The sequence below is a fragment of the Lontra canadensis genome, unplaced genomic scaffold (genome assembly GCF_010015895.1).
Source record: "Lontra canadensis isolate GAN:19392208 unplaced genomic scaffold, GSC_riverotter_1.0 scaffold3, whole genome shotgun sequence".
Taxonomy (NCBI): Eukaryota; Metazoa; Chordata; class Mammalia; order Carnivora; family Mustelidae; genus Lontra; species Lontra canadensis.
Genome location: NW_022630997.1, coordinates 2394790 through 2409795, shown reverse-complemented (window position 1 = coordinate 2409795; position 15006 = coordinate 2394790). Strand labels below are relative to the sequence as shown.

Below are 15006 nucleotides of genomic sequence, written 5' to 3'. Positions count from 1 at the left end.
ATACTACATTCTGACCTTTTAAAAATTATTAATATTTTATCTGAAGGTATATAAAAATTAATCAATTGCTTTCATTATTTGACTATGAAATATTAATTCTGCTTCCAATACAGAACCAGTAATTACTTTTATAACATTAATATAATTAAAGTCATTTATAAAGACAATATAAACTGAGACTCTTGCACTTATGACTAATCCATTATAAACAAATGCCAATCTTAAAAACACGATTCCAGAATAAGTGCAGTTACACTGGATACAGATAAGAAAGAAGAAGGAGCTCACTGGGTACGCTACACCAGATGAATGAAAAGTACAACTGATTTTATACTGGAGGGTTCAGTAAATAAATAAATAAATAAATAAAACAAAGTCCTATCCTTTTTCCTGCTACGTATGCTGAGATTTCTTGTACAAACAACAGAATGCTCCATCTCATTCACTTCAATCGAATCAACTCTTTAGAAAGACTTGAAAAGATTTAATAATCAACTCCCCAATTTTATGCTTATTTTTCCAATTTCTACCAGTTTCCTGACATAGTTAACATAAGCAGGAAAATCTTTTCAGTAAATTGAGCAGTTGAAGACTCAAGCAAAAACCCAAGTCAAGACTCAAATGTCTTGAGGAATTGTGGCAAGCTACATATATCCCATGTTGCTCTTGGTTTCCCATCTCTTCTTTGCTTCAAACCTAAAATAAAGAACATAGAAATCTCAATTTATTTTTGAAATACTTTCTTAAACATGCTTTCTAAGTGCCGCAGTAAAATAAAACATTTCCACGACAAAGTAAATATCAAAAAGGATAAAGAAATGCCTCCATATTTACAGTATGATAAATATGCAGCAAAGACACAAAGAATAAAATGAGTAACAATCACACACAAACTGGATTCATATGATGTATTCCAGGATTTCTGTAATTCCTATGAAGTTATTAGAATTACTACTAAGTCTTAAACAAACTTACCCCCATGCAAGTTTCTTCTTTTTTCGGGCAACCTGTGAATTTTCAGCATCCTTTTTGGCTTTTACAAAGTTGTGGCAGGCAACCGCCTTAGCAATTTTTACGCCAAGCTATGAATTACAAAGGAGAAAAACAAAAAAAGTGAAAAAACAAATTCCAGCTAATACAAGAATGACAGTCAGACAAATACTTGAGAACTTGTGGGTATGAAAGCCGTAGCTACAAATTTGAAATTCTTATGCTCAGGTTCCCTTGAAGAAGCAAAGTAAACGAATGTGCAGAGGAGGCCCGGATTCCCTTACCTCCCACAGACACTATACCCTGGTTATACCAGTTTCCTGGGTGGAAATCCTTCCCAAACCGAGGGCCCTCGAGGGTCCACAAGGATATGATGAAGATCTTCAAGCTATTCCAGCATTTCAGTGGGCCAAACAGGAATTTACCCCTGATAAGGCTGCGCAGGCTGACAGAGACATCAAGTTTCCTTGCTCTGGGCTAGAATTATAGCAACTCAGTATGGTCACATCAGTTATCTCATGCTGATCAGAAGCTCTGATTGGCAGTCATAGATGTGATTAATAAAACATGGGAAAGCTAATTACTGCTTCATAAACGCACTTGGTATGATGGGCGACAGCTTTTAATTCACTGACAGAAAACAGAATCTAGGGGGTGCTAAGAGGCGAGAAGGCCGGGCCCGAGGACCAGAGCACCTAAGGGTTCCCTTTGTGGGCCCCTCTGTTCCTACTCGGCCTGACACCCATCTGCACCAGTCCTGTAAGGTCCCATAAAAACAAAGCCTCCCACCCACCCAACCCCACCCCCCACCCCACCTCTCCGCATTCTTCTCTAAATCAACCTAAAACAGTCTTCCTTTCTGTACTTCTCCAGCCCTTTAGCCTCTATGCCATAACCTACACTTGCATACTCTACTCTACACAGCTCTCTGGCTGCTGAACTTGCTCAGCAAGTACCTCCGGGACAAGCAGGGCCATCTTCTTGTTGTAGTGGCTCTGATTTTCAAAATGCCTGCCTACATGGATAGCTCAAAAATAAAAATATCTGTTAAGCACCCAGGTTGAACAACAAAGGCTGAAGATCTCCCTTTTTGTCCCTGGACTCACTCAAATGCATATGAGTGGACAACAGATGGGAAGACAAGAAAGAAGCCACTGTCAGGCCCATGTGGTAAAGCCCGAGTTTTAGGGACCTGCTGGCCAACAGTGAGGCATCGTGGGTGGGTTAAGAGCACATGTATGAGAAGCCAATTTAGGAAAGTGAGGTTTGACACGCTTGACACTTCTTTCAGCTTATTCTGGAGACAGTTTCCTTTAGGATGAAACGAACAAGTAGGAATCGAGCACTGCTTAGGGTTTATGAAGGACAGCACACATTGATTTCATTTTCCAGTCCAGGTAAGAATATACATGAAGAATGGAAGCAACCCGACAACCAAATCAGAGTGCTGAACTGGTCAACACCCACAGGAAAACCACTGACCAGAGAAGGATCCACTGCGACTCAGGAGAGCACTCGAGAAAGACTAACTTCGGAGTCCCCAAATTCACACCAATATGACCAGCACCACCACCTTCGTCGTCTTTTTTTCACAAGACAACATTCATTCAACAACTATCATGAGGGCCCAAAGGCACTGTTCTGTTTGGCCAGGCATTGTTCTAGACGCTAGAGGTACAGCACTGAACAAAAAAAAGCTGATCTTCACACTGGGGGCTAGGCAGGAGGGGCTGCCAGTGACGTGAACTGTTTGACTCCTTCAGTACTGGTCTCCTTCCCCTGGTTGCCTTTTGTTTCCAGTTCTTCATCATAGAAAAGTTCAGATAAGTCAACTAAGAAAAGGCTACAAATCCAAGGGCTTGAAGCAGCACCACCTGAGGAGAAAATACAGCCAGAAAGACGCTGTGGCTATTTATCATGAAGATGGATTCCACCGGAAAAACTCTCCATTTGTCCCTTCTAGTCAGCCATGGCATGGCTGGCGCTCCTCCACCTTGTGACACCAGCGTCTCAATGTGTGACTTTCCAGTTTGGTGTGGAAGAAGAAGAGAAGGATGTGGAGGGTCTCATGTTGGTTCTTAAATGCTTTAGTCCAGAAGCGACACACATCGTTTCTGCCCACAGTCCTCGGCTCACAACTATTCACACGGTTCCACATAAAGTAAGGCGGCTGGGAACATGGGGACTGCGGGCTCCCAGTGGAGCAGCAGATGCACCTAATAAACTGTCCACCGTGCTAGAACCCAGCTTGCTACCTGTGTGAAGATGCACGCCATGTCTCTCCACATCCCTGCAAAATATTTAGCAACTTCCCTGCCCCTCACCCTCCAAAAGGTAAAATGTAGAACTCTGTGTTTTTCTATTTAGCTATATTCCTATGTATTATGTATCAAATGCAAATTTGATATATGATATAGTTTTGCCAAGTCTACCTCCCAACTAAAGTCCCATTTGGCAAGTTTATCTTCTATTTAAATTGAGAATATACTTAGAGGATAAAGCAAAAATGGTCTGAACCATATCTGCCATGTACCATTAAGCATGTGAAAAAATTATTTTCTAAAACTGTTGTAAATTAACATGTAGCTTATATTTTTGACTTATTGAAATTCCCCAACCCGGGTTTTTTGATTGGTGATCGATAAGCCAAAGAGTGATACCTCAGTGTGTTTGATTTAAATGGGACTCATCATCTCAACATGGTCACACACCCTAAGAAAGTAAAAGCTTTTAGTTTTCTGGCAACATTTAGGGCAGACCAGGACAATCAGCATCACAGTAAGGATTTAGAGCATACATTTCATAAGACATATATAAATTTATTAAAAATAATTCATTAAAATGTGTAAGACACATATTTACACAAGAGGGCTCCATCATTTCTGGGGACTAAGTAGATATAATAAATAGCCAGGACTATAGGTGATACTTTCAAACAGACCTGTCTGTATATAAGGTATATTTTCCAACTATATTTTGCCTTGGGTTAGGTTAAATGAAATGTTCTTCAACTGATAAACATTCAACAAGCCTCGCTTATGTATTTTACAGAAAGAATCTCTTAACTTGTAATGATGATGAAAAGTCCTATCAATTTTGTGTCCTTCACATGCTTAAAATGTGTTTCACTTATTCCTATGGAGAAAGAAAAAAGAACAGAAATATTTGGAAATATGAAAGGATAATAAGATCTTCTATGGAAGAGACAGTTGAGAAGAAACTCATTTTCCCAGGCAAGATGACTAAACCGAGTTCCCAAAGATAAAAGAATATCGCGCTATGTTTCAGTATTACAAATAATATAGGCCAACAAGAATCTCCCTTTCACTTCTATAAAAAGAAAAATGCATCTTCATGCCCAAAGTAAACATCACAAAAGCCTGGTCAATGGTATTCATATTTAAAAAAAAAAAATGTTTTTAGGTCATCAGATAACTACAGCAACCCAGTGTGGAAAGAAAATGTTTAAAATGAATACAAATATATACAGAATTTCTTGTATGTGTAGCCAAAGTATCAGCATTTTCCATATAGAACATCCAATATTTTGCTGCATTTTAATTAAGGTGTCTAAACATTATCACAAAGAACTGCAAATTGGTCAGAGCAAGCGGTAAGGAAAATTAAGCTCTAAAGGCTTTTTATCACCATATTTCAGGAACCAAGGGTGTAAAATGTTCTAATTTGGGATATATTAAAAGCCATAAAAGGTCTTTCAAAAAGATTAATGGTACTTTGCTTGGATTTAAGATAAGGGCTTTAGCTGGTTGGAAAAGCAGGGCCCTGGCTGGACCCTTGGGGCATTCATCTTTACAGCCACTTGGAAGATTTGTAAAAGCGTCTGCATAACCTCAAGCAAATGCACGGCGACATTTTTTTAATTCCTTTCAATTTTACAGGTTTAGCATGTGTAAATCATATTGGGTTGTAAAACAGATATAATGGAGCATCTTGTAACATAGTAGAGATTTTTAAAAGACAAACTTTCAAAATCAAGTTGGTTTTTCCGGCTAAACCTGTGCCATTCCAAAGTTTGCCGATAATCATTTGAGGCATCTGATTCAAACAGCTTCATCTAGCGTAACTGTAAACTTCTTATCCATTTCATAAAATATTTCACTCATCTCAAAATTACTGGCTTGTAACATATTTATGAAGTTTTCTTCCCTTTTGAACACTTTCAAGGCACTTATTTAAAAATACCAATTATCATACTTTAACTTTTTATGGAATAATAGGTCTCTATGAAAAATATTTATGCCATTCTCTTTTGTTCTTTAATTAAATGAAAACAGATGTTTTCTGAAGTAAAGCGGAACCATTACTGGAGTACTTAAAGTGTTAAGGTCTTTAATTTTTATATCAGTTTGGTCGACAATTCCTGATTGTCTTTACTCAAGCTCAACATTAATGTCAAGCAAGTTACCTAGGAGACGAAAGAGATCAAAGAGACAAAAACCCCTCCAATGTCTGATTAATCAAGCCTGCAAACAGCTTATTTCTTTTAGCCTGCATGCAAGTATGAAAATGAGATTCTGGGAGCCGAACATTGTGCAGATTTGTTCATTCTTATCAGAACAAAGCCAGCGGCAGCTTATTTCATGGATCATTGGCACTGTCATCAGTGCTACACAGAACGGGTGACAGCTCCTCATTTTGAGGCTTGAACAAAATTAGCAAAAAGTCGGCACAAATTAGCCTCTCATCTTTTTGGTAATATGACATTATTCATTTACTTTTTATCCAATTTTTAATTTTTTCCTTGTCAGCTATCCCTTTCTAGTGTCTCTTGCATGGCATCATAAAATGCCTTCATAAAAACAAGCACAGAAATAGCCAAAGTTGAAATAACATGGAAAGTTCAAAAAGCAAATAAGAAAAAGCTCTTCCAGTGACTGATGACGCTTCTTGTTTTTTACAACTTTCAAAACTCTGCACTAATATTGATAAATAGGTCAGAATACCACGCAGCTAAGGAGTTTTGGGAAATCAGTGGTAAATTTCAATGAAGAATATGATGTGGCTAATGTGTTTCACTCAAGCTACAAATGTAATGTGGCGATGTGCTGTAGTAAATCTGGGGTGTCTGCACTGGGACTGGGTCCTCTCCGTGATCACACCTGAGATGCCAAAGCTGTGATGTCTGCAAACAGGCCATGCGCTCTCCAGTCACCTTCTACATCAAGTCGTCTTCTGTTACAGAAACAGACTAATTCCGCTGTCATCTTAAAATGTGCACGCACAGGTTTACACGTTTGTGTGCTACACCTATCTGTATGTGTTCAACTGTAGAAACACCTATTACTTATTTTTATACCTCAACTGTCTAGGAGTTAAAGCCAAGTAGTTTTTATACTTCCAAGCATAACCCCACAAATTCTGTTTTTCAAACACATCACAAAGATATTTATATATAGCCATATCATATATACTGTGAGTGCATGTGTACACATATATATACTCATATATGATTCATCTGCAATTTATAGAAATAGTATATGTTTGGTCCACGAGGTGTAAAGAAGATATACTTTGCTTCCTATACTCAACTTTGATTTCACAGTGAAATAGTTTATATAACACCTGTTTTAATGATGACTATTAAGGCTTCAAATTATATGTAGATTACAGTAATCCAAAGGAGGGTGAAAAGACGTTATACTGTTGAAATTACTCCTGGATATAGACATTTATATTCAAGCAACTTATCCCATTCATAAGGGAAAAAAAGCATTAAAAAATTAACCATAAGCTGTTAGATGCTTTACACAGTCCCCATAAGAGAGACAGTTTTTTTTTTAAAGAACTGTAGTACTGTTTTCAGCAATTTCTTTATCTCTGTTCTTCTAAGTAAGAAAGCTTATTAACAAGCTTTGAACTTAAAATCACATTTACAATAATGTGCCATCAACAGTTTTATAAGCTAATTAGAAAAAGATTAATTAATGACTGGCTGCTAATAAAATGGCAATCATGAAGAAAGAAACCAAGGGTGCTAAGCTTCAACTACCACCAATTAAGAGCTAATTACAAACAAATTATATATGTGTTTTGCTGTGGGCTTTAATTTACTAAAATGGTTTTAATTAAAAGAGAAAACATGCTGATTAATTGAACTGCAGAAAAAATCTACAGTATAAACTGTGCTTTGTCTGTCTCTTTAATTAGACTTGTAACATCTGAAATCTTTTCTTAAGGTTTGTTAAAGCACAGATAAACATAATTAAAAGAGAGCATAAGGAACACCATTCTAGGTGATCACCCAATCATACAGAAAAGGTTAAAAGAAGACATCCTCAACGCAAGGAGATCTAAGCAGGCACACCTAAAAACCTGAGAGGAAAACCTATCACTCAGCCCCATTTTTATTTTTCTTATATTAATACGCTCCAACTTCAAGGATATACACAATTTTTTATGGGAATGAATATATCTTTAAACTCAATGTAAAGGAATTCAAACAGCTAGACCTTCCCTTACCAGGATAGGCACAGCTTATTTCCCACACAGTCTGCTAACTGTTCATCTATATGAAATTACTGAAATTACTTCTAAGAACTAAGAAGAACAAGGCTTCAAAGAATTAAAATCACCATTTAAAAAGCCCCCCGGACCATGCTCAGAGTATGCAATGATAGACAGAAGAACACTTAAATTACGAAACCGCTGAGAAATGACCAAAGTTAATGAAAGTAAGTCAGTAAGTCCTTAACAGACACACAGCCCCCCACACAGAAGGCCTAACCTCCCCAGGTGGCTGAGCACACACCACTGCCAGCAGAAGGCTGCTCCGAAAAGGCTTTTCTCTCCCCAGTGTCCTGGATTCCTTTCTGCTGCGTATCAGGGAAACACACCACAAAGAAAATGGTCCTGAACTCTCCTAACTGGAAGTAGGAAACAAACAAACAAAAAGAAACCCAAAGAAAAAGTAAAGGACAGAAGGCAGGGCAGTAACATTTCACACACTTGGCAGACATTAGATGATTTTGTATGAAATAATGTATTCTTCACCTACACCTTCTGGTACTAGCAACAAAAATAATATCCTTCCTAGAAAATGAAATGTTGAAAGGGATATTTTAGTCTCTCTCTCTATATATATATAATATTTAACGCATTATATTTTGTATACCCAATCTTTAGGGGTAAGAGATTGCAATAATTAAGAAAACAGAGTATGTACCATCTTTCTTAGAGTCACATTCCAATGATAAATTCTTACAATAGCTAATTGTAATGTACATTCAGTTTCATATCTGAATGAACTGTTTTACCTTCGGAAACATGGTTGTTAAGATATTTCTACCCCAAAAAAGTATTCATGAAAATGAAAAGAAAATAATTTTGCTCTCTGGATTATAGCCTAAAAGATCTCAGAATGACAAGATTTGCTTCATTGTAATATATTTTTTAATTCAGCTTTTTTTTTTATGTAATGCAAACAATTAGAGCTTTGAAAATAGCACTGACAAAAAGTACCTTAAACTTACCAAGTTTGACAGGATCTTTATTTCTTTATTTAAACAAATACATCAATTCTGAACCCTACGCATGATAATGTTCCAGGTACTCTGACAGGTAAATCTGCCCAAACCGCATTATCTGGGGAGAGTGGGGTGATTCAAGTTCTTATCCCATTAAGACAGCACCACATGTACGTCAACATAAAACTAAAACCCAAGATGAAAAGAGTGAGCTGTAGCCAGAGTCCTCTCAGAGAAACTAAAGCCAAACAATGCAGCGCGCTGGAAAAATTCTGAACGCGACAGCAAGTGCAGGAGCGCTCACGGCATTCCTGAGAAAGGACCCCTTCTTAGACGGGAACCTAAAATGCAGCAACGATCACCTCCAATGTATATCTGCCCCTCTTCGATGAGAATGCCTTCAGATTTTTTAGGAAATTGCTCTAGAAACAGAGCTCAGGCTACAAATTAATAATCTCCCCAAATTAGAGAGCATTCTGTTTATTTAACTAGGAAAGAACACGACTCAATCAATTCAAACATTAGTGTTTTTCTTTTTTTAAAGGCCATTCCCATCTTTGTTATTTAATATTAACAAACTACCCATATTTCAACATTATTAACTTCACCTATGTTTTGGAGTCCAAAAATTTAAGTCGTCTTATTTAATTTCACAAAATTAAAATTTATTTCTCCGTTTAATTCATACTGCCAATGTAATGAATGCTCTTTTCAGGTTACACAAAATAATGACCATGTTACAACGTGAAGTACTGATGTTTTCAAAGAATGAAGTTTAGCTGGTGCTGCCGAAGACTACCCTACTGGAGTCATTTACGGAAAAAGTAATTTTTAAGGACTTTTAGCTATACAAAATTGACAGACAACCTCTCTTTCTCATTCATTTCTACTCTGACAATGTGCAGTTATAAATGAAGTCAACCTGAGCAATAGATCCTGATAATAGAGACGAGATCCATTCCATGGCAGAAACTCACCACTGCCAAACCAAGGGGGTCTCATTTGCCTACAGCGGGCTAATGCCAGTGAAGGTGCCCAGAGAAAATTCTCTTTGCAAAATGTGACATTCAACCTAAGTGTTGCCTACTTAATTAAATCTAGGCTTTAGCACTTAATTTTAAAATATATGTTTCTACTCACTTCTATTAACTGGTATAATTTGGATTATAAAAAAGAAAATATGTCATGAAAGACCAGTACCAAAGGATGGAATTTTTAAGGATCAGTATCAATGAATGCAATGTACTTCCAACCCAGGCCTTAGGTTAACAAGCCACAAATAGAACAGTTTCATCAATATGACACAAACCCAAGTATATTATTCCACTATCTCTCCTTCAAGACTGTTAATGACAAAGAAGTTTTAATCAACAGGAGGGACAGTCCCAAGGCAACTATGTTACTACATGGCAAAAACCAAAGATGTCAGCAGAATCGAGGCTTCAAACATACGAATTTGAGCTGTCCCCTCAAACCAGAAAATATGCATCCTTGATGTGATCATTAATTTAAGGGAATGTGATTCTGGAAAATATGTATTTGCTATGCCACAATGATAGTGCATGGACAAATGGCATACCGTTGTTTTTGTTTTTGTTTTTTGAGGAACAATTTTCAAGGCCCATTCGCAGGCACGGTCCTACTTTTGGCTTCCTTTTTTTCAATACTGATGCTGCCCTATTGGTTTCACAGGCTTAAAAATGTTAAACATCAAAAATTAGCTTCACTTATTATGGTTGGAAAAGGCTTTAAGAACTCTGGGATCTGTGCCTCTGAGCAAGGGCTTTATCAGCAGGTCCCAGTCACTGCTTCTTGAAAAAAGAAAACGGAACTGATTAAAAACCAATATACCTGATTTCCAAAAGGACACCTACCATGCACTTACACAGTTAATTCATAAAGGGTTTCTGCCCCAAACTCACAATTACCTACTTCTCAAAATCCCATCTCTCATATCCACGGTGATTGGCACCAAGGGGATAAATACAAAAAATTAAATCTCAAACTAAACTCTTTATTCAAGAATTCCATCTTGATTACTTTAGTTATTCTTCACGGGTGTTTAATGAACATAGCATCGGTGTCTTTCCAAAGTCTGTGTCTGAACAGCAAACACTTTCCAAATGTTTTGCCATTTACATAAGGAAAAGAATAGAATACATTTTGTTTTTTCTCCTAAACAGAATTCTTTAAGCCCACACTAAATAAGTTTAATTTATTTTACTAGAATCAGGCATTATATTTATATGGAAGTTAAAAAAACAAAACACTTGAGAAAAAGGTTTACTATCCTTGCAAGTGATGGAAATATCCTTTATTTCTGAAGCAACCTCATTTATCACAAAGGTAATAGGAAATAACACTCTTAAAATGGAAAATACCTAGTCAGTGCCATGCAATTCTCATTTCTACAACAGCAATATAACAAAACCAAACACAAAAAAAGAAACCTAATATCCTGAAAGAAAACATGCATCTCTGAGGCTGGTAAGGAGCTACTTCTGTACAGTCTGACATGCAGCTTCCAACGGCAGAGGAAGGAAAGCTCATGAGTGATCTCTGACGAAGCAGCTAAGGAGGGAGTTACATGCAGCTGCTAGTGAGCACAAGGCCACGGTGACCCCATCCCCTCCCAGTGCATCATTTAAAAAAAACTATATCCAGTTCTCAACTGTCCAGGTTTTACTGCAAGATTTAATAAATACGTAAAAGATTATATAATTCAATATCTCATTTAAGACAAATTTTAGGTCTGCTTTGCCAGGTAAAGATGAAAAGTACAATCCAATAATGTTTTAAAAATCTAGTTTGGCAACTACCACCACAATAACTGTCCCAAACAGGAAAAGAATCAGCAGTCGATGCTAAAACTAGTAGGTAAAGTATAATGACAGAAGATTTACATAGTCTCAAATTATCTCCCATCTCTCCATGAGATACTTATTAACTACATATGGGAAAACAGTAACATTATAATGTGGAGAAACCTGGCCTTAATCAAAAGCTCAAAGTAACATCATCAGTAAATGGGGCAAACAGAAATCATGTGCCTCCTGATATCTTGCATTGAGAAGAACACGGCATCATTTCTGTGATATTCCTGCCAAAAATGCATGAGGAAATAGCAGACAAACCAAAACTGAAGGGCATTCTACAAAATAATTAGCCTCTATTGCTCAAAAATGCTACCGTGCTGAGAAATAAAGACAGACTGAAGAACTTCCCAGATTAAAGAATAAAGAGACGTGACAACAAAATGAAATGTCCTAGACCTGGAAAAAGAAACTATCCTTTCCTCTATAAAGGAAATCAGTGAGACATTTGGCAAATCTAAATGAGGTATATAAGTCAGAACGAATGACAAAGTAAATATTAAATGTTAACATCTTGGGTACCTAGGTGAAGGTAAAAAGAAAATCTTTGCAACTTTCTGAAAATCCAAAATTATTTCAATATAAAACTTTTTTTTAAAAAAGTCAAATGTAAGCAACTCTTAAAATTTCAGCATTACTAACTTTACCTAGAAAACACACAGAGCCTGCAGTAAAGTAAATGCTTCTCTCTGAATTCCCCTTGCCTCAGATGGGGGTGAGAACCAACAGAAAAAGACAAAAAGAAAAACAGCCAGCCATGGATGGGTCATGGGGAGCCCACATTTTAATGCTGCAGACTAGGCCTTGCTTTATTCCTTCTTGTTACTAAGCCAAGATCTGAGAAAACTTAGAGACCTCGAGCCTCTGGCTGAGTCACAGTCAGCCTGTTATTTGGTAGAGATTACAAAATACACAACTCTCAGGTCTTACAAAAGGAAGAATGGACAATGACATGGGGACATCAGTTTGTTGAGTCCTATGATCCATGAGGGAGAGGTAAAGACGAAGAAGTCTACAGTGTTTCTGAAAACAATCAGTAGGCCAAACCCTAAGGCCTTGCTGGTTTCACTCTGCTTCTATCCTTAGCTTTACTGGAACTACACAGTCATCTCAGAGATCAGCTACATGCTAATGGTACAGCATTTGCTGGAGAGCAGTCACAAATACCCACAATTTTTAAAGGAATTCAAGAGACACCTGCTCAAACATGTGGCACAACATGGACCTAAGTGGTGCCTTTAAGGACCGGTTCTCCAGAAAGTTTTGCTTCTCACCCAAATAAGGTGGATATCCAGAGAAAGCTGCCAACAGCTTCCACACCTGCCTATTTAGATGTGACCAAGACTAATGACTGGTGTTGCTGCCCTAGGTGCCTTTCAGATTCTGAAAGCCTACTTATGCCTTCAGCCACTCCCTCCATCATTCATCCCACTGTGCGCACTCCTCCCCATCCCTGCAGCCATATCTACCCTACCCACTGGACTCTCTTCCAAGCTCCAAAGCATGTCCCTCCCCGTCCTTCTCGGACATTTCAGGGTCAACTCCCCAAAATTTGAAGATGAGATCTAATGATACAATTTGCTATACTGTATATACTTGCAGGCTACCCAAGAAACTTAACTACTACCTCTAACAACAGTTCTATGGAAAAATAATTTCCAGGTACCAAAATAGTACCAACAAACATTAAGTGCTCTACTGTTGAACAGAACTTTAAAGATGGTCTTTAACACAAAGCTGATGTTTAGAGGTAAATGCCAGGTATATACCGAGCTAAAGAAGCCACTATAGTAACTGCCAAATGACACTTAAATCCTATGGGGGTTGTGGTACCACTCAACATACTATCAAATTCATTTTATCAAAATGTAACAGGGGTGCATGGATAGCACAGTCATTAAGTGTCCAACTCAGTTAAGGCTCAGGTCATGATCTTAGGGTCTGCTTAAGATTCTCTCTCCCTCTTCCTCTGCCCCCTCCCCCAATCGGTGTTTGCACATTTGAACACGTGCGCTCTTTCTCGCTAAAATAAATAAATCTTTAAAAACATGTAATGCCTAAATCATTCTATTTGAAAACAGAGTGATAAAATGCTATTATATCCAATGAATGTTATAATCAATAAAATCAAAATATGGCTCCTTTAAAAAAGAAAGAGAACAAATATCGAAGCACAAGAAATATCATAAGCTGGAAAAGGAAGAATGACTCTTAAAAGGAAAAAGTAAACATTAATTTTTTTAAATATCACTTTTTGAAAGGTCCCCTAACTGCCATTTATGCTGCTGCTTGCCTAAGTCCTAAACTCAAGCTCCAAGCTTCATAATTTCCTGAAGATTAGCCATTTAATAAGTAAGCCCAAATACACAGACATGTTACAAACAGAAGTATGTACTGTGTCAACTGATCTTAAAGGTTTGTGGGAAAAAAGAGGACTGCAGAATCCTTGAAGCCCCACTTCTGAACTTGTTTATTTCCCTACATAAAAACATATACCTTACAAGATACTTATGGCCAGCACCCAAAAATAGGAAACAAACCAATAAACAGCAATCAACAGTGGTTTTTGTCACCAGCAGATGGAAGAGCAAAACGGTTCTTCCACAGAAGAATTTACTAAAATAGTTAAGTTTGTTATTAGTCTCCGTTTAAAACAAATGCTCACCTGGAGGTGAGTAAGAAAGAACAGGGCACGTGGCCAGCCGTTTGCACAGGTGACTGATGGTGCTCTCCAGGTAATTAAACCCCAAGGAGCGTAGTTTAAGAGTAAGGTGAAGAACATAGGGATACACTAAAAAAGAAAGCTATGGTAGAACTTTTCCCCTAAAAAGGACAAAAAAGAATCACAAAACACAGTAACAACAACACAACATATGCTGATATGAGCTCTTTACTCAATGTGTGACTTTGCCTAGCGACATCCCAGCAGCGAATGTAGAAATAAATATCTCCCATGAAAGGTGCAAGTGAGAACTTTCTGGAAGGTTCTTTGTACTTAGAAAAAGAATATTCAATATATCTATTAGTTTTATAATATATATCTATTAGTTTTATATTCTAGACTATAAGTTTTAAAAAGCTGAAAATTATTTAGGGTTGGGGAAAAGTTTAGAATGTGCAGCAAGAAGGCACTTGGGGAAGTGAGGGCGAGGAAAACTTTGAGATATGACATTAGAACACACAGCTGCCTTCAGGGAGAGTTGAAGTGAATTAAAGATGCAAATGGAAAAAGAAAGCTAGTCTTTTAATCGTAACTGGCAAAAACTCTCTGAACTAGGTGAAATCTAGAGTTGAATATCAATCACGGATTATTTCCACCATAAGTTTTAGACCAGAATAATTTTAAAACATTAAAGACAAAAATAAAAACCCAGCACTTCAAAATAAATGGCAGCATGAGAGGAAAGAAAATGGACAGAAAGGGAAATCTAAAATCAAATATTTGAGGGGCACCTAGGTGGTTCATTTGGTTAAGCGTCCGACTCTTGATCTCAGCTCGGGTATTTTCTCAGAGTCATGAGGTTCAAGCCCGACACTGGGCTCCACACCCACTACTTAAAAAACAAACAAACAAACAAAGCTAAGAGAGTATCTGAATATGAAACTTAATTCATGGTCACAAAAAGAATGTACATTCATTTTAGAAAATTTGGAAATAC

At 37.3% G+C, this 15006-nt stretch overlaps 1 protein-coding gene across 2 annotated transcripts in view; it reads right to left on the bottom strand.

The window, feature by feature from the left end:
- Positions 1–438: 438 nt before the first annotated feature.
- FAM204A (family with sequence similarity 204 member A) overlaps positions 439–15006 on the bottom strand; it is a 31831-nt gene continuing 17263 nt past the window's right edge. For both annotated transcript variants that reach the window (XM_032878819.1, XM_032878828.1), the window contains exons 7-8: positions 976–1082; positions 439–696 (exon numbers count right to left, since the gene is read on the bottom strand). In XM_032878819.1, the coding sequence (XP_032734710.1) occupies positions 645–696; positions 976–1082 (159 nt within the window). In that variant the 3' untranslated portion in view covers positions 439–644. The remainder of the gene's footprint in view (positions 697–975; positions 1083–15006) is intronic.